We start from the raw sequence: 21,909 nt of genomic DNA, 5'->3' as shown, positions 1-21,909 counted from the left end.
TAGAGTGTCAGTGATAGAGGGAGTTATATACTATGTGGGACCCTAAAAAGCAAAGCTGTTTGGGTTGAAAGCCAGGGATGTGACCAAATCATATTCACTTCACTACCTCCACATATGTCATAGTAGCCCATGAATCACCTTTAAGGAATCCCAGGGCACCAACAAACTTGATGTAATAAACTATGTAGAAAATTTAACTTCCTAATTTCACAAGGGAGAAAAGTGAGGCTCAGACAACTGACCCACTCACAGTTAAAGAACCTTATAGGTGAGCATTAATGTATAGATGGATTAATCTTTTTAACAGCATTGCTATTAAATACCACTGTGCCTATTCTCATAGGCAGAAACTGGCATACCTGTCTCTATAAGGTTATGCCTTTTACTTTAACTGACACTAATCTGGGCCTCAAAATATGTTTTGAATTTATTAATTAAACAGTATGAATTATTCACAAAAATTAAAATACAGTTGATAAGAACCCATCCTATCATTCCCTACAATGTCTGACCTCTGCCCCATTTCATGTCAGCTTCGTACAGGAGACTTCTTAAAGGTTCTGTGTCTTATACCTTTTCCTGTCTATAGGGAATTATCTATTAATATTATTACCTTCCCTTGGAAAAAGAGAAGTAAAAAACACGCTGACTCTATATTTAAGATTGGACCATGGTAATTTTTTTGATTCAAGATGTATCACATATAAGAGATCATTTTATATGGGTTGGGTCCACAGGAGCTGCCCAGATGAATGCTTTAATTTACTAAACTAGTTTCCTAAATAAGATTAAGTTATTAAGCTTCTTATGGTTTATCACCATTACTCTGGTTGAGCCTTACAGCAAACAGGTTATTGAGGATAAGCTGTTGATTCTGCTATAAAAGCCTTGGGGTGGTTGTATTGATCAGCAGCAGTCTATTTTTGATGGACTGGGTGAAGAAGCCTAGAGAAGAGGGGACGTATTTCCAGGTGAAATGGTGATTTGGTGGATTTTTACCTCTTAATACTATCATTAACCCTGGGGATGAAGCTATTTTGCACATAGTAAATTGCATACCCAGAATAACAGAAGAGGCAGACACCATCATAATTTTCTACTTTTTCTACAGAAATTTTAAACAAAGACCAGTTTTCATTTAGTGTTTGGGCAACTTTGCTTCTTCCTGATTCTCATTATGCAATAGCTTGTTGCCTTTATCCTGATGGGAAGAAGTACTCTCTTCTCTACCCCTCCCTAATTTCCTGTGTGGTTTCATGGAGGAACAGTTGAGCTCTAACCACTAAAACTAAAGTAAAATAGAATTAGGGTCAGTGGATTACTGATCTGCTTTTTATAGAATGCTCATGCAGAGAGATGTAGATGGTTTAATGGCTTATGTTTGTTCATCCCTTCCTATTTATTTGAAGTCCTTTTGTATTCAGTATCATTGTGTTCCTTCCATAAGCTATGTAACAGAGGCAGTATTTTACTATCCTCATTTTACAGATGGCAGAAGGGTGGTTCAGAGAGGTAATGTTAATGACCTCATAATCACACAGTTAATAATCGAATAATTGTAAAGCCAGGCATTAAGATGAGGTCTTCTGTCTCTAGTTCTCATGCCTTTTATACAATATCAAACCACATAGAAAACAGAGGCAAAGCAACAAGTCAGTAAGTCATTATTCAACAAAAATTAGGAGAGGTTACACATGCCTCCAGCCTGCTTGTATTACAATCCTATAGTTAAAATAATTAAAATGCTTATTTACAAAAAAAAAAAAACTAAATAAATGAGTGGGGCATGGTCTTAAAGGTAAGAATAAAGAATATGAACACAACATGTCTGATGTCATTCCCCACAGCGGCTTACCCTGTAGTTGACCTCCTCTAGGATAGTAGATGTGCCCACAGTGCATGCTGCTTGCCACAAGGTTTCCTTGATGCTACAGCCATAAAGGAACACATTCTTCTTTTGGGAGTGGCCATGGAAGTCACAGAAAACCTACAATGGCCCAACAAAGGAGAAAATAAAACCAGGTCAGGTCATTGGTTTCTTAAATCCACTTAAATCGTATCTACTCATGTTCCATGGCTCAAAGAAAGTTTAAAATGTCAACTTTCTCGGAGGCTGTTGAGTTAGCAGACCAGCCATGTGGGGATCACTGGTGTCTTTGGCAAGAGTGACATTGATTGTATTGATGGAGTTATCAGGGGAGAATGTAGACTTTAAGGGTCTTGGGAGTGAATAGAATACGAAGAAACACAAGTCATGTATAGCTCTTTTGATAAATTTACTTGTGACTGGGTAGGAGGAATGGGCAAAGCTGGAAAAGAAAATAGGAACAAGGACATTTTAAGATATCTATGAGCATTTTAAACAATTTGATTAGAACACATGGACACACAGAGGAGAAAAACACACACGCTGAGGCATTTCAGAGGGTGAAGAGTGGGAGAAGGGAGAGGATAAGGAAAAATAACTAATGGGTACTAGGCTTAATACCGGAGTGAGGAAACAGTCTGTACAACAAAGCTCCATGACACAAGTTTACCTGTGCAACAAATCTGTACTTGTACCCCTGAACTTGAAAGTTAAAAACAATTAAAATAAAAGTCAATAGGAAAGATCCATCTAAAGGGAATTGGTGAAATATACAAAAACAGAAGCTAATCAATCACTCTAATTTTTCTCTAGGTTCCGATGTAGAAAAGAATGACCATCAAAACACAATGGCTTATCAAACAAAGGATTACTTTTCATTCATACTAGAGATCGGCTATGACTCTGCTCTGCATGTTTTCTTCATTCTAGGATCCAGGCTAAAGAAGCCCTAATTTGAAACATGCTACTCTTGTGGTAGAGGGGAAAAACGGTCAAAGGTAGAATCAGGTAATGGCCATTAAAGCTTCTACTGAAGCGTGGAAAACATCATATCTGCTCAAAGTCCACTGGTCAAAGAAAGTCACATAACCAATTTTATCAGTGGTGTAGGGAAGTACATTCCTCCTACAGGGAGGTTCTGCAAATCATATGACAAGCGCAGTGGTGCAAAATCTTATTATAAGGAGAGATGCTAATAATGGAGAAAAATAATAAAATCTAAAAAAGACCACAACTTTTTTTCTATTCTTGTATGCATGACCCTTTGCAGTAGACTATGTTTCATCTTCATCAATAGGTAGAGTACATTTCTTCACCTCTTGAATATGCACTTAGCCATTGATATGGTTTGGCTGTGTTCCCACCCAAATCTCACCTTGAATTGTAATAATCTCCACATGTCAAGGGCGGGTCCAGGTGGAGGCAATTAAATCATGGGGGTAGGTCTTTGCCATGCTGTTCTCCTGACAGCGAATAAGTGTCATGAGACCTGATGGTTTTATAAAGGGGAATTCCCCTGTATTCGTTCTCTTGCCTGCTGCCATGTAAGATGTGACTTTGCCCCTCACTTGCCCTCCACCATGATCGTGAGGCCTCCCCAGCCATGTGGAACTGTGAGCCAATTAAACCTCTTTCCTTTACAAATTACCTAGTCTCACGTATGTCTTTATTAGCAGCATAAGAACAGACTAATACAGCTATGTAGCATCTTTTGGTCAATAAGAATGAGCAAATATGATGCAAGCTGAGGCATATTAAGGGGTTTGCTGTCTTGCTGTTCCCAGGAACATTGCAACAACCATCACGTGAGTAAACATAGGCTGGGCTGCTGGATGATGAGACTCTCTGCAAAGTCATCCCGATTGACCTAGCTGATATCAAGCCAACCACCAGGTATGTGAATGAATCTAACTTAGACCATCCAGTCCTAGCCAACCTGGCTCAGAGCAGAGGAATCATAATGCATAGCTTTTGTTTAAGCCACTAAGTTTTGCTGTGGTTTATTATACAACAAAAGCTAAGTGTTAGAATAATCTCTCCTCCTAGTCTAAATATTTGTTTCCCTCCCTTCCACATACAAAATACACTCACCTATTCTCCAAGGAAAATACACTTAAAGAGCCCATTCCATTACAGTATCAGTCTCAGCCCAAAATTCCATTATAGTTTCTATATCCTGTGTATGCCTTCTCCTTATCTATGAAGAAAAAGGCAAGCCACCTGTTTTCTGTTCATCTACCTACAATGGTTGAATGAGGAAATAATATCCCCAGTAACACTCATGTTTCAAAGGAGATGAATAAGATGGATATAGCAGTTGCTGGTTCATAACAATTCTATAATGCTTTCATCCAGGCATTGTGAGATGCCTGTATCCTTTGGGTAGGGCCAGTTGGTTGATTAGACCCTGGTTCTGCTCCCTGTCATTAGTTGTCCAGTATTATTTTTTCTACAGATATTTACTCTTTCCTTGTGAGGTACTTATTTTTCCTGTATCTTTCTTGGCCATGCATGAAAAGGGCATTGAACAATATTGCCTACTTTAAGGCAAAGCCTCTAACTTCTCCAGTTCCTGATGTAGAAGTTTGGGGTCCAAAGATCATTTTGGTCTGAAAAAGTCACAGTCTCTTTGAATCAAAACATTAAAAGAATGGAAATGAAACACACGACAGTAAAAGAAAATATTTTTCTTTTTTTTCTTGACTTTAATTTCTCTAAAACACAACTGACAGTCTAAAGAAAAATAGTAGCAATATACTGCATGTTTATAGCATATGTAAAAGTAAATGTATCACAATCATATTATAAAATGTGAGAAAATAAATAGTTATATACTGTCATAAGGTCCTTGTAGTAGAGATGAAGCAGTATGTTATCTCAAGGTAGACTCTAATTAATTAAAGATAGATATTGTAAACAATAGGGCAAACACTAAATTACTTTTAAGGGGCATGAATAATAATTCAAATGTGGAGATAAATTGGGATCATAAAAATGCTCAATGAATAAAAGAGAAAGCAGAAAAGATAGGAAGCTCTAGGAACACATGAAAAAATAGAAAACAGCAAAATGGTAGATTTCAACCCAAACATATCAATAATCTTACTTATTGTAAATGGTCAAAACACACTAATTAAAAGGTAAAGAGTATCAGTTTGGATAAATAAGAAAGATCAAATATATCTGCCTACATGAAGTTCATTTTAAATAAAAAGACACAGATAGGTTGAAAGTAAAAGGATGTAAAATATAGTATGCAAATACAAAACAAAAGAATGCTAGAGTAGCCATATTAATTATCAGATAAAGTAGACATCAGAACAAGAAGAATTATCTGAGATAAAGAGAGATACGATGGTTGATGTATCCCTCCTGTCTTTGGTGGTTAAGTGCTACCACTTGGCCTCTGTACTCTAGGATTGCATAATCTCCATAAAATCAAAGACCCCATCTCACCAGGCGCAGTGGCTCACTCCTGGAAATCCCAGCACTTTGGGAGGCCGAGCCAGGTAGATCACCTGAGGTCAGGATTTCGAGACCAGCCTGGCCAACATGGTGAAACCCCGTCTCTACTAAAAATACAAAAAATTGGCCAGGCATGGTGGCATGCGCCTGTAATCCCAGCTACTTAGGAGGCTGAGGCAGGAGAATTGCTTGAACCTGGGAGGTGGAGGTTGCAGTGAGCCGAGATCGTGCCATTGCACTCCAGCCTGGGCAAAAAGAGCAAAACTCTGTCTCAAAAAAAAAAAAAAAAAAAAAATCTCAATGGTGGCATCCCCTACAAACCTGGCCTTCAAAGGAGAACAACTACAGAGTTTGTCAAGGATGAAGACACTAATGTATTTCTCATTGCTTCATGGAGGGAGTGTCTTCTGAGCCCTCTCATAAACAGGATAAACTCAGTATACATTTCTATCTCCTAGAGACTTTGCATACTCTCCCCTACATTATGCCAGCAAAGCTCTGGAATCTTGACCTTACTAAATGTAGACTATTGTTGAGCACAACATTCATTCAACCACCCAATTAAGCTGTTAGATCCACTTCCAGCTGCGCAAGCTAACACATTAAATTTAGAACCTCTAGATTGTATACTCATGTCAATGAAGTCAGCCAAATCTAGTGAATTTCTGCCCTTATTAGAATACTCCCACACATGTTGCCCAGGTTTCTAATGATATATATTATCAAATCTTGTAATTCTTTTGTGTGCAAGCTATTTCTTTTTGGGTAACAGCATGTACTTATCTTCTAGGATCATGCTGATATTTGATTCTAGTTAGGAGATCAGGAGGCAACATGAGGTAGTTGTTGTGGGTCTTGAAAAAAATTGGCTCAGTCTCTAGAGGCATCTGTTCCAGGTGATGTTATTATAGAATTTTCCAGCAGGGGAAAGCTAGTCTCCTCAGTTACTATTGCTACTGATATGTGAGGCTTGCATGATTTGCATGATGTCCTATTCTAGACTTCAGAGCAGTGGGTCTCGCTCTCTCTGTCTCTCTCTCTCTCTCTTTTTTTTTTTTTTTTTTTTTGAGACATAGTCTCACTCTTTCACCCAGGCTGAGAGTGCAGTGGTGCAATCATGGCTCACTGCAACCTTCGAGATCCTGGGCTCAAGTTATCCTCCTGCCTCAGCCTCCCAAGTAGCTAGGACTACAGGCAAGCGACACCATACGTGGCTAATTTTTAAAATACTTTTGTAGAGACAGGATATCCCTCTGTTGCCCAGGATGGGTCTCAAATATTAATAAGCATCAGAATAACCTGGAGGTCTTATTAAAGCAGACTGCTGAGCCACACCCTGGCAATTCTGTGATTCAAGTAGGTCTGGGTTGAGCCCAAGAATTTGCATTTCTGGCAAGTTTCTGGGTGATGCTCATGCCCCAGCCCCAGGACCTTATTTTCAAAGCCTCTAGTCTAAAGGAACAAATAAAATAATTGTTTGAGGTTTAATCCTCTACTATCACTAATTTTCCACCAACTTTTCCCTCTTACATCTTAGTTTCTCTCTGTGAATAAACACTCACCATTCTTATGAAAAGTGTGCAAACAAATTAAAACTGTGTCTTAGCAACAGATTTCTCAATAAAGCCAGAAGCTATGCCTCCTTGGTGATAGGCACTCCTTAAATGCTAAATTCAACTGGAGAAAATAGCTTTTCTTCCTTCCCTGATCCTTACAGACTCTGAAAAAGGAAGTAAACGACAAATTATAGAGCTATTCACCTGCAGGAATAAACATGGTGAGTTCTAGTAGCCACAGAAGATTCAGAGTGAAGGAGAAGGAGACATTGTTCTGCTTGTTGCTCAAACGATATCCCTAAAAACAAATGCGTGTTAATTCTAAGAAACATGTGTTTCTCCAAATTGCAGAGTGCTATTACAAGGCAATTTTCCAGTTATTTAAGTTAAGGAAGCTTTTTCTTTTCTACTGTAAGATTTAATACTTATACTTCTTTTCAGTAAAATTCTTTAACAGGTAAGCAGAAACTGTTCCCAATACAATATTTACAGGTTAATCAATAGCCCTTTTTTTTTTTTTAAGACAGAGTCTCACTCAGATTGGAGTGCAATGGCCCAATCTCAGCTCACTGCAACCTCCATGTCCCAGGTTCAAGCGATTCTCATGGCTCAGCCTTCGGAGTAGCCAGGACTACAGGTGCCTGCCACCACGCTCAGCTAACTTTTTGTGTTTTTAGTAGAGACAGGGTTTTTCCATGTTGCTCAGGCTGGTCTCAAACTCCTGAGCTCAGGCAATCTGCCTGCCTTGTCCTCCCAAAGTGCTAGGATTACAGGCATGAGCCACCACTCCCCGCCTCAATAGCCCTATCTTGTTGTTTATCAATTGATTCAACAAATATTTACTGGGTAACTGCTACGTAATAGGAGAAGTTAAAATTTTAATATAACACAGCACTGCTCTCCGTAACAATAATAATAGCAATAATATTTAATTTATTGAAGACTCTAGATAGCATGCTAAAAATTTAATCTAGATTATCCCATGATGAAGTAGGTGCTATTATTATGCCCATTTTGTGGCCGAGAACACTGAATTCCAGATAAAATAAGTAACTTGCCCAAGTTTGTATTGTTATTGTGTGAATAAATATTGGAGCCCCAGTTTGCCCTAACCCAGAGGCAATGTTTTAAAACACTTTTCATTTCTATATTACCCCATCCAGAAGCTGATTTGTTGATATTATACCACAAGCCAATAGGTCATTGTATTACTATGAGAGAAGAGCTGAAGTAGAGATAAGCAGTGTTCTCTGGGAACCCAATAAGAACAGTTGCACCCTTCCAGGGGGCAGCATTCACATTGCACTCCAAGGGAGCAGCACCTTGGAAGTGTGCTATGTGGTGCTTCTGGGATTCTCAAGGGAGGTTATACATAAGATGAACCTTACTGAGTGAGAGCTATCCAAGCAAATGATGAAAGAGCGAGACGGATCTGTGGTTTTGAGGTATTAACAATAATTTGGAATAAGAGGGTAGAGTGAAAGGAGAATAAATTAGGTATCTATAGAAGTGGGCAGTGGTCAGATCGTTAATGCACTTGTACATCATTCTAGAATGTTGAGACATTTTCTTGAAGGTGGTGAAGGAGCCTTTAAACTAAGCAAGAAGGAGCAGGATGATCAGATCATTAGAACAGAAGAACAGAAGTGTTAAGATGGGAGGGACTGAGACTAGGCAAGTGAGATGAGAAGGGCCTAGCTTAAGGCACCAGACATAAGTATACAAAGAAAAGAAGTTTTGTGAGAGTAAAGAAGTAATATCTACAGGAGTTAGAGACAATGGATTTAGAGGCTAAGAAAGGAAGAGGTTAGGAATAACTCCTTGATTTCCAGATTAAGTAAACAGGCAATGATTGTGCCTTTCCACAAAGGCAAGGAACATAGGAAGAAATGCAGAATTGAAGACTTTGTTTAGTTTCATCTAGTTTCCTTTGAGCTGGAGTGTTTAGTTTTGAACTTTTGGCCTTTGACTAAACCAATTCCCCTCTCTGTGTCTCAGTTTCTTCATCAGGAAGGTATATGGTATGGATTGGATTATGCATCTTCCTGGGACCTTTTCCAATGCATTCTTGTCTGAGCTGAATTGCAAGGTTAATTTAGTTCATGCAAACATGAGTTCCATGATTTCTTGCTCAGCAAAGAAGCTGATGAGGACCAGATTGCCATGCTTCTCACATGCCTTCCTCATCTCCTTCCTCCTTGGTCCCATTCTAGTTCCTCTGCAAGTGAATAGGTCCCACTTGTTCAAGAGGTTACCCTGTCCCTCTCAAACACCTCTCCCTTAGCCGTTCCCCTTTTCCCCAGGGCTCACCTATTCCTGATTGTGTTTACCGCTCTGCTTTGCCAATGTAAACTGCTGTGTTTTCCATTCTGACATCTGGGTCTCATTCCTGCTTCCCAGTATCAAGACATTTGCATTATTTATACCATTGCCACAGGAAAATACAGGCAAGGCTGAAGCCTAGAGGAGATATATTCGAGAATATGATGGAAACCGAAAACAGCAATGTGTCCAATTAAACCAACCGAGGCTAACTAAAGCCCTGGAGGTTCCAGCTTGTGCACAATATTGTGCAGATGGCATTCAGCCCAAGTTCCTAAATGGAGTTAACATCTCTTTGAGGGAAATGATATTGGTGACATGTTCAGCTACCTTCCAAGAGGCCAATTTGCAAGACCACATTTCCTAGTCTTTTTATTGATAGCCATACTCTCTCCTTAGTAAGTGCTTCATCTGAGTCATCAGCAACATCCAGTCCTAGCTGAGGTTAACCACATTAGGCACATGCAGAATTTATTCCTAAAACCACCCGAAAGGGATTTTATGCTCTGTTTCCTTTCCCAAAGCGAGAGACTCAGACTTTCACTTAAATTGGGTCATCATGGGCCAAAGTTTCAACATGGCCTTAGAAAAGCAGCCTTTACTTACAGATCAGTCTTGGACCCCTCCAATGTCCACTTTGGGGAGAAAAATTTCACATTAAACTCAATAGAATGTATCAATAACCAACTGCTCATGAGACTGCCCACAGTGGGACCCTTTATGCTGAAGGACGTTTTTGGCCATCTCACCTCAGTAGCATGTATTATAATGTTCTTTCCAAAATATTTCAGTTACAATGAAAGAGCGCCTGTAAATCAACCCAAAAACACACAATCTAATATGTGGCTTTGTTTTGTATCTAATGCCCTTCTAGTAAGTAATGATTTTAACGTCTATTATTTTTTTGAATGCCAGATATGTGCCGGTCACCATGCTGAGATTTTACACTTCTCTATAATCAGTATAAGAAGTCCTAAAGGAGGATGTTATCCAAATATACAGATGAGGTTCAATTTCTTCTAAAGTTAAAGGAGGTTAAGCAACTTGCAGATGGACCCATTAGAAAGTGATGTGTGATATCTCAAACTCTAATCAGTGTGGTTCTAAAAGTTTTCCAAACACGACATTTTAAAACATTTGATGGACGAGTGATGAAGAACAATATAACAAAACTCTCAATTAGCGTATTTGAAAGTGAGTGGTCTTGCGTTTTTCCACTCTCCATCTCTGGCCAGCCATCCCTCCATGAGTGGTAAGCCTAATGCCCTGAGAAGGCACTTATGCAGTGAGTTCCTGGGCAGATTCCTCAAGAGTTAAATCTGTTCCCTTTCCCCAGTTTCAGACATTGAAGGGAGAGAAGCAGTAGCCTGGATGTCACCTTTCTACACAATCCCTGCAACCTATCAGCCTGAGAGGCCTTTGCCATCTGTCTCGCTCAGTTGCAGGTACTGAAGTTCTCGAGGTAGAAGCATTAATCTATTTGGTGTACCAAGCCCAATCAGAGCAGATGGTTATTGGGACCTCTGTCTTCACCATAATGTGGGATTCAGACTAGTCTTTTTGACCTATAACAAGGCTTCTATATTGTCTGGCTAAACCCTTGGGGTAGGCTGGGGACTGAATACTGACCTATCACCACGCCTACTCAGTCCCTGTAAAGAGATTTGCCCTTGGCTTTTGCCTCTGTTTCTGAGTTGCTTTCCTAACTGAGAACTGTTGATTGCCTTGGACCCCAAGGATGGACTGTGCTTTGCTCTGGGCAACCCTCACTGTCTGTGATGAGAACTTTAAGCCCTATGCCCAATGCCCTTGGCCATGATCATTGCTACCTTGCTGTGTTTACCAGATTAGTTTCCTTCAGACATGCACAAGTCTCTTCCGTGTCTTCATCGGAAGCCTCTGTTTTCACTTCTGGCCTTCACGGAGAGCAGCCTTATGGCAAAATTAGTCCCTCTGGCCCCATCTCCATGTATTTCTTGCTTTCCCCTATTTCCACTAGCCCTGGGCAGAGGGACCTTCACAAAGGCTGAAGAGGAATGCTTTCTAAGCGGTTACCCTCCTATTTTCCCCTCCCCTCCATCTCCTCATTTCATTCCATTCCACAACAAATAAAACATAAGAAATTTGTTTAGACTTCTTTGAAAATTCTGACTTGCCCTCCCTCTAAGAACATCCCAGATTTTTGACCAGGCACAGTGGCTCACGCCTGTAATCCCAACACTTTGGGAGGCCGAGGCGGGCAGATCATGAGGTCAAGGGATAGAGACCGTCCTAGCCAACATGGTGAAACCCCGTTTCTACTAAAAATACAAAAATTAGCCAGTTGTGGTGGCACGTACCTGCAGTCCCAGCTACTCAGGAAGCTGAGGCAGGAGAATTGTTTGAACCCGGGAGGCAGAAATTGCAGTGAACTGAGATTGCACCGCTGCACTTCAGCCTGGTGACAGATCGAGACCCCATCTCAAAAAAACAAACAAACAAAAAAGAATATCCCAGATTTTCAGCTCTTGTGTTACACAGAAACTACATTGAAGACACTGTTGAGAGCAAGAGAAAAAATGCCCTTCGCTTTTCACTAAAATTTATCAAGAAACTGAAGCAATTCAATTAAATGTAGTTTTTTTGTGTCAGTAAAAATATACACAAAACTTGGTTTCTGGTATGGTAAAGAAGCCTTGTTTAACCTTCATTCTGATAGCATGGGAACAATTCCAAATAAAAGAATATGGAAGCAAACTGAAATATTTTAAATTCAGGACCTTTATGGGTATTCTGTCCTTCCTGACTATGGAACAGGAGTGTTTGTTCTTTTCCTACCATATCCTCAAATGTAAAAAAAGGGAAATTCTAGATGTGGTACCTTAACACGAGTTATGAAAATAAGCAAAAATAACACTTATTCTTCTGCTACTGCTAAGGAATAAAGTGGAAATAAAACAATTCATGTGTATAAAATATCTTGAGGCCCTTGGCGACAAGGGTTATAGAAAGGAATACGCCATCCTTTTTTTCATCTCCTTTTGTGCTTCTTTTAAAAGAAGCTGATTAACCCAAAACATATGCCAGAGGGACAAAATAAAACCAGAAAAATCATTTAAGTAGCTAAAAATTCTATTCCACTGGGCCCCAGAGAAAGACAAAACTACAATATGCCCACCCTGTCCTCTGGCAGAAGGCAGCTCAGTTTGTGTGAGTTATAAACAGAAATCGATGCGCTCTTCAAAGAGGACTGAAATCCCTTTACCAAAATGCACTCACATAGTGAGAGCCAAGAGGATAGGAATCAATCCCATTCCCATTTCTGAAGCCCCAATTACTTGAACAGCACAGGGGCCAGGCCAGCTGCAATATGGCAGCTCAGAAGAGGCTGTCCACCTGGCTCCCCAGGAGCTTGCTGTAGTAGCCTAAGAACTTTCTTCCAGTCCCAGGGATGTCCCTGACTGTCCTCATCTGCCCCCTTGGCCATGAGCCTCTTGGCTTTTAGAGGGAGCTCCACAAAGGGAAACTGGTTCAATGCCTTCTGCTAGCTGATTGTAGAGCTTGTCCGCTTCTTTGGGCTTCTCTGCTTATAGGCCGCCTCTCTGGCTGGATCTTTCTGACTTCTAAACAGACCTTCTTCTACAACCTTTCTGCTCTTTCCTGGGAAAACTGTTTTCCTTGGCTCACATGCCTGTATGCTAGTCAGCTTCATTTAAGGGAGCCCCCTTTGTCTCCTCATTGCATTTTAAATCTCTGTGACTTTGCTTTAATTTTAATTTTCTGTATTTAGGTAAATGTGTACCTAGAGTGAAAAACGCAGATCCTGAATATATAGTTCAACGAGTTTTTGTGTAACCGACTCTGATCATGATATTGAACATCTCTGCTAACCTATAAAGTTCCCTCCTGACCCCTACTATTCAATGCTCTTCCTCAGAGGCAAACACTGTTCAATTTATGTCCCCATAAATTACTTTTACTGATCTTATACTTTACATAAACAGACACATAGAGAATAGAGTATGTAGTCTTTAGTGTCTAGCTTCTTTCACTCAATATAATGTTTATGAGATTCACCCACATTATTGACTATATCATAGTTCATTTTTTGGTTTGGTTTTGGTTTTAGTTACTGAATAATATTCCAGTGCATAAATATACCAAACTTTGCTGTGTCTGGGCTTCTGTATCTAACATCTGGACTCTCTAACAAACAAAAGAGACAGAAAACCTGGGTTAAAGAAAATGGGAATGGAGTCACAAGAAGGTCTGTGTGATATCAAATGAATCTCTGCGACCCATCAAATGAGAAGCTTCTTTTCCTTTGCCCTGTGTAGTAACCCCAAGCACAGAAAACTCCCAGATTTTCAATTTCACAGGGCAGAAGACCCAAGAGATCATAGGCCTACAGATTCTTTGAGGAAAGAATATTTCTCAGCCTTACTAGAATAAAATCCAAGGGAAACTCTTCTTCATGCAAGTCCAGCTCAAATGGTACTTCTAATCTCTGGCTTTTCCATGACCCTGAGAGAGAATGACTCAACCCTTCATCTATGTTCCTATCAAAGCTCACATGGGCCTTTGTTACAGTGCTTACTATTTTCTACCCCTCCGGTTTCCTTGTAGACCTGACTCTACTTTCTACCAAAGTAAAATCTGGGTTCCTCAAAGAAAAGGACAATCTTAAATAAAAAATTTTCTTTGTATCCCTGACATGTAGCACCATAATTATACATATATGATGCAAGTGAATGAAGAAATGAATGACTGCCTACATTGGGTGGATGGGTGGGTGGATGGATAAGTGGTTGGATGGATGAATGGATGATGGATGGCTAGGTGAGTGGATGGACAGATATATGGATGAGTGGAGGAATTACACAATATGTGAATATTGCCATATTCACTATAAAGTGAATGACTTGTCTGGTATTTAGCAATGCTCAATGCTCTCAGGGTACTGCTTTTTCTCACAGTACCACATTCTTTTTTGTCCTGGGAGTCATATTAATCCACTCACCATAGGCAAATGGCTGAATAGTATCTAGAACCGGTGGAACTTCCTAGCCACCATAAAGTGGCTTCCCAGTGCTTCAGAAAACATTTTCATAAGAGCCAGAATTTGGGCAGAGTCACAGTTAATCTCGTCGCAGTGGAAATCTTCCCAGTACAGGATAGGCCTGAGTGCTGAGTGAGTGGCAGCGCTTCTGCTGCCAGCAGGAGACTCATTAAATATAGCCTCCTAGGTAACTAAAAGGTGATGTTGAGCCCATTAGAGAGCTTTGTAACACTGTGAACAGCATTTAGTGCTCAGCTGTTTCTCACCCACCTCTCAGATGGTCCCAGCTGGAAACATGTCTGTGGCTGTCATGTTTATAGCTAATTAATGTTTATTTATATTTTTAAACAAGGCTTTCACCTGTCATGCTTTAAAATAAATGTTCTGCTCTTCAATTAGAGGTTGTCAGAGCAGAGAGGAATTCTGTTTTGTTGTGGATTGAATGTGTGCGTGTTTAAATGTGTATTATATAGGGATTTCTTCCTTTTAAGTCCCACTCTCTGTCTCTCCTCTTAGAAGCTAAAGCTTTCTACTCAGAGAAACATACTTTTTTCAAATTGTGACCTGCTGTGCAGGCCATGTGCTTGCTTCCAGAGGGTAGACTGCAGAGATTAGGGTGCCTTCTAAGATTGGAGGAGGGAGAAGGTCAGAATGAAAAGATTGTACATTTTCAGCAGTGTAGAACCAGTATTCTTGTTTTTAACTTTGTAATTTCAATAGCTTTAGTAGTTTTTGGTGACGTGGATGAATTCTATAGTGGTAAAGTCCCCTTTAAGTGTACCTATCACCTGAATAGTGTACATTGTACCCAACAGGTAATTTTTCATTTCACTCCACTCCCACCAATCCCCTTCTGTTTCTCCAAGTGTCCATTATACCAGTCTGTATGCCTTTGCATACCCGTAGCTTATCCCACTTAATGAGAACATGTGGTATTTCATTCCTGGGTTACTTCACGTAGGATAATGGCCTCCAGTTCCATTCAAGTTGCTGCAAAAAATATTAATTCATTCTTTTTAAGGTTGAGTAGTATTCCATGGTATATGTATATGTGCATCTGTGTATAAATACTATACATATATATACTCTGTGTGTGGGTATATATATATATATATATACACAGACACAAACATATATGTGTGCATATTTATATATGCCACATTTTCTTTATCCACTCATCAATTGATGGGGACTTAGGTTGATTCCATATCTTTGGGCAATTATGAATTATGCTTCAATAAACATATATGTGCAGGTATCTTTTTAATACAATAACTTTTTTATTCCTTTGGGTAGATACCCAGTAGTGGGATTGCTGGATCAAATAGTAGATCTCCTTTTAGTTCTTTGAGAAATCACCATACTGTTTTTCATAGAGGTTGTACTAATTTACATTCCCATTGGTAGTGTATAAGCATTCCCTTTTCACTGCATCCATGCCTACATCTGTTGTTTTTTGATCTTTTAAAAATGGCCATTCTTACTGGGGTAAAGTGGTATCTCACTGCAGTTTTAATTTACATATCCCTGATAATTAGTGATGTTGAGTATTTTCTCATGTTTCTTGGTCACTCATATAACTTCTTTTGAGAAATATCTGTTCACATCATTTGACCACATTTTAATAACATTATTTCTTTTTTGTCTTGCTGATTTGTTTGAGTTTCTTGTAGATTTTGGATATTAGTCTTTTATCAGATGTATAGTTTGCAAATATTTTCTCCCATTCTGTAGGTTGTCTGTTTACTCTGTTATTTCTTTTGTCATGCAAAAGGTACTTAGTTTAATTAGGTCCCATTTATTTATTTTTGTTTCTGTTGTATTTGCTTTTGGAGTCTTCACCATAAATTATTTGCCTATGCCTATATCCAGAAGAGTTTTTCATAGGTTTTCTTTGAGAATTTTTACAGACTCAGATCTTAGATTTAAGTCTTTAATTCATCTTGAGTTAATTTTTGTATATGGTGAGAGACAGGGATCCAGGTTCATTCTTCTACATGCGGCTATCCAATTTTCCCAGCATCATTTACTGAATATATATTTTCTCTACTTGGTCAAAGATTAGTTAATTGTAGGTGGTTGGCTTTATCGCGGGGTTCTCTATTCTGTTCCATTGGTCTATGTGCCTACTTTTATACCAGTGCCATGCTGATTTGGTAACTATAGACTGGTAGTATAACTTGAAATCCAGTAATGTGATGCCTTCAGATTATTCTTTTTGCTAAGGTTTCAGCTATTTTTTGGTTCCATGTAAATTTTAGGATTGTTTTTTCTAATTCTGTGAAAAATGATGTTAGTATTTTGATAGGAATTGCATTAAATCTGTAGATCGCTTTGGGCAATACGGTGATTTTCAAAATATTGATTCTTCCTATCCATGAGCATGGGATATTTTTCCATTTGTCGGTGTCATCTCTGATTTCTTTTATCAGTGTTTTGTGGTTCTTGTTGTAGTGATCTTTTACCTTCCTTGTTAAATATATTCCTGGGTATTTTTTTTTTGTAGCTATTGTTAATAAAACTGAGTTCTTGATTTTATTCTCAGCGGGTTGTTATCGGCATACAGCAGTGCTATTGATTTGTGTACATTGATTTTGTAGCCTGAGACTTTACTGAATTCAGTTATCAAATGTAAGAGTCTATTGAGGGAGTCTTTAGGGTTTCCTAGGTATATGATCATATCATTAGCAAACAGAAATAATTTGATTTCCTCTTTTCCAATTTGGATGCCCTTTATTTCTTTCTCTTGCCTGATTGCTCTGGCTAGGACTTCCAGAATGAGGATTCTTAAGAGAAAAGAATCCACTTTGCTCTCTAAGCAAAACAAGATTGACTCAGCAAGACTAGATTCAAATCCTGCACACTCTGAAATAAGATCTGTCCCTTGAATGACTCCTAGGAAATAAACTTCACACTCTTGGAATATTCTGCTGGATAACAGATCTTTCTTTACCTTGGGACTTGGGCCATGCCAGATGGTTGATGCTAACAATGTGACTTATGGTGGGGCTCTAGGACCATGAGATATCAATTTCACCTCTGGAGAGATGGGAGACAGAGTAACTAAGATCAGCCATGTAGGATATTTGATGGCTACGTAACTGACCCCCCAACAAAAACCCTGGACACCAGAGTTAAGTGAGGTTTCCTGGTTGGCAACCCATATTGTTGCTGGAGAGTCAAGCACTGTCCATATATCTCTACCGGGCAAGGATACCTGGAAATTTGTACCTTTTCTCTCCTGTACTCTGCCATGAATGCCTTTTACCTTTTCTGATTTTAATCTGTGTCCTCTGAAGGTAATACACTGTAATTATGAATATAACTGCTATTCTGAGTCCTGTGAGTCCTTCTAGGGAATCACTGAGCCTGCGGATAGTCATGGAGCTCCCCAACACATGCTTTCAACAGTAAGTAATGAAGGGAGGCTATGTTGCAGGGTAGAAAAACATATCAGAACTAAATTCCCACTCTGCCATACACCTCTGGGTGATCTCATTGAAATCAGTTTACTTGTTCATCTCTTTTGAGATTTAAATAAGATTCTACATTATATATTCATCCATTTTAAAAATAAATATTCATTGAATGTGCCACCTTTTTGTCACATAGTAGATGTTCAAAAAGTGGCTAAAGGTAGAGATGATTAATTGATTTGGCCAGTATGTGAGCTTCTTCACTCTATTTTAAGTTTGTTACGTTAGGTAAGGACTCTAAATTTGGACGTATGTCCCTCTACATGTTTGTAGACAGGTATGTTCACAGTTTGTAGTTAATAAATGAGCATTTTCATATGGTTACTTGGCTGCCATTTTCTCTTTATTATCTTGAGCCAAGTCCTCTGGTTTCAAATAGTGTTTTTTCAATCAATTGTATAGTACTAGAGGCTTGGGAAAACAGCCTAGATATAAAAATCCCTGGGACAGCGCCAGAATAAAATTTGGAATATAGTAAGTATTAGTTGAACATAAACACCTAGAGGATTTTGTTCCAAACACTATTTAATAGGTATATCATTTTCTTTCTTATGCAATAACTGAGATACTAGAAAAATGAAGACTCAGGATATGGAATGAAATATGATTTTTTGCCCAGTTTTTACCAATGACTACTACACTGGGGGTTTGCCTTTGTTGTGGGGTCAATTGTGTCCCCCCAAAAGATGTATTCGAGTTCTAATCCCTGGTACTTGTGAATGTAACCTTACTTGGAAACAGGGTCTTTGCAGGTATGATAAAACTATGATGAGGCCATACTTAATTAGAATAAGCCCTAATACAATGACTAATGTCCTTATTAGAAGAGGGCAACTTGGACACAGAGGGAAGATGGCCTTGTGAAGACAGAGGCAAAGATTAGAGTTACACTGCCACAAGCCCAGGAATGCTAAAGATTGCTAGCAACCACCAGAAGCTGGAACAGACAAAGAAGGATTATTCCTTAGAGCCATCAGAGTGGGCATGATCCTGCCAACACCCTGATTCCAGACTCACACCTCCAGAAATGTGAGATAAGTTTCTCTTGCATTACACAAAGCTACCCAGTTGTGGCAGTTTGGTACAGCAGCCCAGGAAGTCAATGCACCATGCATCCTCCATTCTATCTTGTCATACATAGGTTTTTGGTCATTGTCTATTCTTGCCTTGGCAGAATATAGTCTGCTTCCTGGAAGGTAGAAGGAAGAAGCCAGGAAGGTGGAGGCAGAAGGAAGTGACTCACCACGGGACTTCGGCCAATGCTGCTCAGGTGGTAGAGGAGGCCTTTGGCATGGTAAATGGTTGGCTGCAGATGAGCAATGGGAGAAAGCCATTGTCTGTTCAAATCTTCCCCGCTCAGTGAGCATCTGTGGCTACAGGAACAAACAATAAGCAAATAAATACACATTCAGAAGAAAATAACTTGAGAAAATAAAGCTCCACAAGATAAACAATTAAACTAATGACTTCAAAACTTTCCTCTGATTTCTCCCCAATTGGCATCAATTTCAGATGTCTAGAAAGCTGTAGATCTGTCCTTTAAGCTCCAAAGTATCATAATTATTCACAACCCCCAAATGAACTAGAAACCATATTTGACTTGCTATCGGATTATCAGAGTTTTAAGACAAAGTTGGAAAATGTAGTTCCCCATTATATACACCCATGGGGAATATATTTAATAAATTTCTCTAGGCTATGAGTTCTTCAGTTCTACAGATAATTAAGTTGCATTCAATCTATCATACTTGGTGTGTTACATATGATATTTCCAGCTGGTTCAATAACTCTGCAAGGTAGACATTAGAACACCCCAATGAAGAGACTGAGGCTTATAAATTATTAAATGGCTGGAGATCTAGGTCATAAGAAGGAGCTAGGCTTTCCCCCCAGATTTATTTGCTTCTAACCCTGTTCTCTTTCTTCTATTGCACTGTTTGACATTTACCAAGAGAATCAGAGTGCCTTTTTCAAATATATCATCATGGTATATTAGAGCAATAATGAGCTCAAAATCATACATTCCCTTATTTGTGGGAATGATGATGTTCATATTCAAAAGTACCAAGTTACTTTACAAAAGTGACCCAGCTGGTAGTGAAAGGATTGACTGCCACTTACAGTGATGAAACTGAGACGCTGAGTTGTCAGGCAGAGTGATCCTAAAAACCCACAACCACCAGAGATTACCAAGGGCAGCCCTGCACAGGACACATTCCCAGTAGTCCTGCTAAGGTATTATTTACTCAGTAGGGTCAATGAGCTAAGTGCCACAGATCGGGAGGATCAGCACAGCATCCCCAACACCTCCAGCACCCCCAACTCCTCCCAAACCCTCCACCATTGTCCTTCCACACCCAAGCTCAGTGGAATTGCTAACAGTTCCCACTTGACTTATGGCCTCCAGAAGTGTGAAATGAGTTTCTGTTGTTTTAAGCCACCCAGTTTGTTGTAGTGTGCTGCAACAGCCCTAAGAAACCAGTACACAATACATCACCCATTCTATCTTATCATACATAGGTCTTGGCTGGGGCTCCTCCATCTTCATGTACCCCTACCTCTTCAACGTCTAGGGGATCAATCTGCAGGGGAACTTTCCCTGATTTTTCAGGCCATTGCATCTATCTCCTATTTGCTGCAATAACATCCTGAGGCCCCCTTGATCAGAGTCCTTATAAAACCATTTTGGATGGATTTTTATTTTTATTTCTCTTGACTTCCCAATTAGACTAGGAGCTTCCTGGGGGCAGGGACAGTGATAGTCTCTTGGTCACCATCAAAACTCTAATATAGTAACTCTGTCAAGAGTTGATATTGAATAAATAATTTGGAAAGAATAAATTTACCAGCATTCATATGCAGAATCAGATATGATTTCTGTTTTGTTTTGTTTCAAACACAGTGTTTTCAATAAACATTGGAGGTAAAAAGAAGGTTCAGGCTTCAGTCTTCTCCTTTTACCACTTATTCATTTCCATGTTCCTGAAATTATCTTTAAATATTAGCTTCCTGCTGCCTGTCAGACCCTCTTACAACTTACTGGAAACTAAAAATCTTCAGATTAATCACTTATCCTGATTTCTCCATTAAAATATTTTGACTTGATAAATGGTAGGTCTTGTACATGTTCCTCTCTGGCATTTTTTATTCTTTGCCTGCTTTTTTTCTCCCTTTCTCTTTTTAATAGCAATGACATCTAGAAATAGAGTTTATCAGTTCTGCCTGGTGACCAAGGATGAAGGTAAAATATGAAGCAGATTTTCAATGCCGATAGCAACAGAAAGGAACAGGCAGCCCAGACTTGCTCCCAAGCACATTTGCTGTGTTTAAATGAATTGCTTTTCTCAAATCAAGGTACTTGCAGGCACAACATCCCAGAGCCCCAGGATTCTCTTTGACTGCTCTGTGATTTCTCCTTGCCTTGACCCGGATTCTCATCAACACTGGGGATTTGTTTTTTCCTTTGTAACACTGACTGTGACGAAATTAGTTGAGGCCCTTTAAAAGCATTTCTGCTTGTATAAATGAAAATGCAAGCATACATGTGTCCAGCAGCCAGCAATTCTGTATGAACTCTCTCTACATCTTCTTTGCCTATGCTCCATGGAAACCAAGTTCAGGGGCAACATCTACATGGAGAAGGCTCACGTATTACCACTTTGCAGAAATACTATTTTAGATCACAATTTCCAAGAATAAAAAAAATAAAGTTTTGTGCTGAAACCAGAAGCCCAAATTTGAATAAGACCTAGTTCCAACTCCAAGCTGCTACCAGATATAGGATTTGAGACCTCTTTGAGAGTCAACATTCTCATGTGTGAAATAAATAAGTCAAATCTCCCCCTAGGTTTATTTTGAGGATCGAATGAAATAGCTATTTTAGATATCCCTATAGAGAAATATCATATACTTCTATCTCTACCTATGTCTGTGTCCATGACTATATCCACATCTGTATCTATGTCTACATCTTTATCTACATCTAAAATGCTCTAGGATGCATAGCACAACTTTGACTACATTCATTGGTTCCTTACCTCATCCTAATTTTTTTTCTTATAAAGAATAATCAGATAGCTATATGCAGGGTGAATGGAAGGGAGAAGTGTCTTGACTAAGAACTCCAGGCAAGAGGCTGTGGTCATTTTTAAGTAACAGTGTACTTGGACACACCTAAGGGTAGAG

At 39.3% G+C, this 21,909-nt stretch overlaps 1 protein-coding gene across 1 annotated transcript in view; it reads right to left on the bottom strand.

Moving 5' to 3' along the window:
- Positions 1 to 21,909, bottom strand: part of AGBL1 (AGBL carboxypeptidase 1) — an 837,843-nt gene that overhangs the window by 368,322 nt on the left and 447,612 nt on the right. Inside the window, exons 19-20 of the mRNA XM_009429779.4 lie at positions 18,968 to 19,097; positions 1,856 to 1,987 (exon numbers count right to left, since the gene is read on the bottom strand). Of these exons, the coding sequence (XP_009428054.3) occupies positions 1,856 to 1,987; positions 18,968 to 19,097 (262 nt within the window). The remainder of the gene's footprint in view (positions 1 to 1,855; positions 1,988 to 18,967; positions 19,098 to 21,909) is intronic.

This window comes from Pan troglodytes, chromosome 16 (genome assembly GCF_028858775.2).
Source record: "Pan troglodytes isolate AG18354 chromosome 16, NHGRI_mPanTro3-v2.0_pri, whole genome shotgun sequence".
In the NCBI taxonomy this organism is placed as follows: Eukaryota; Metazoa; Chordata; class Mammalia; order Primates; family Hominidae; genus Pan; species Pan troglodytes.
This window is presented reverse-complemented; position numbering and strand designations above follow the sequence as displayed.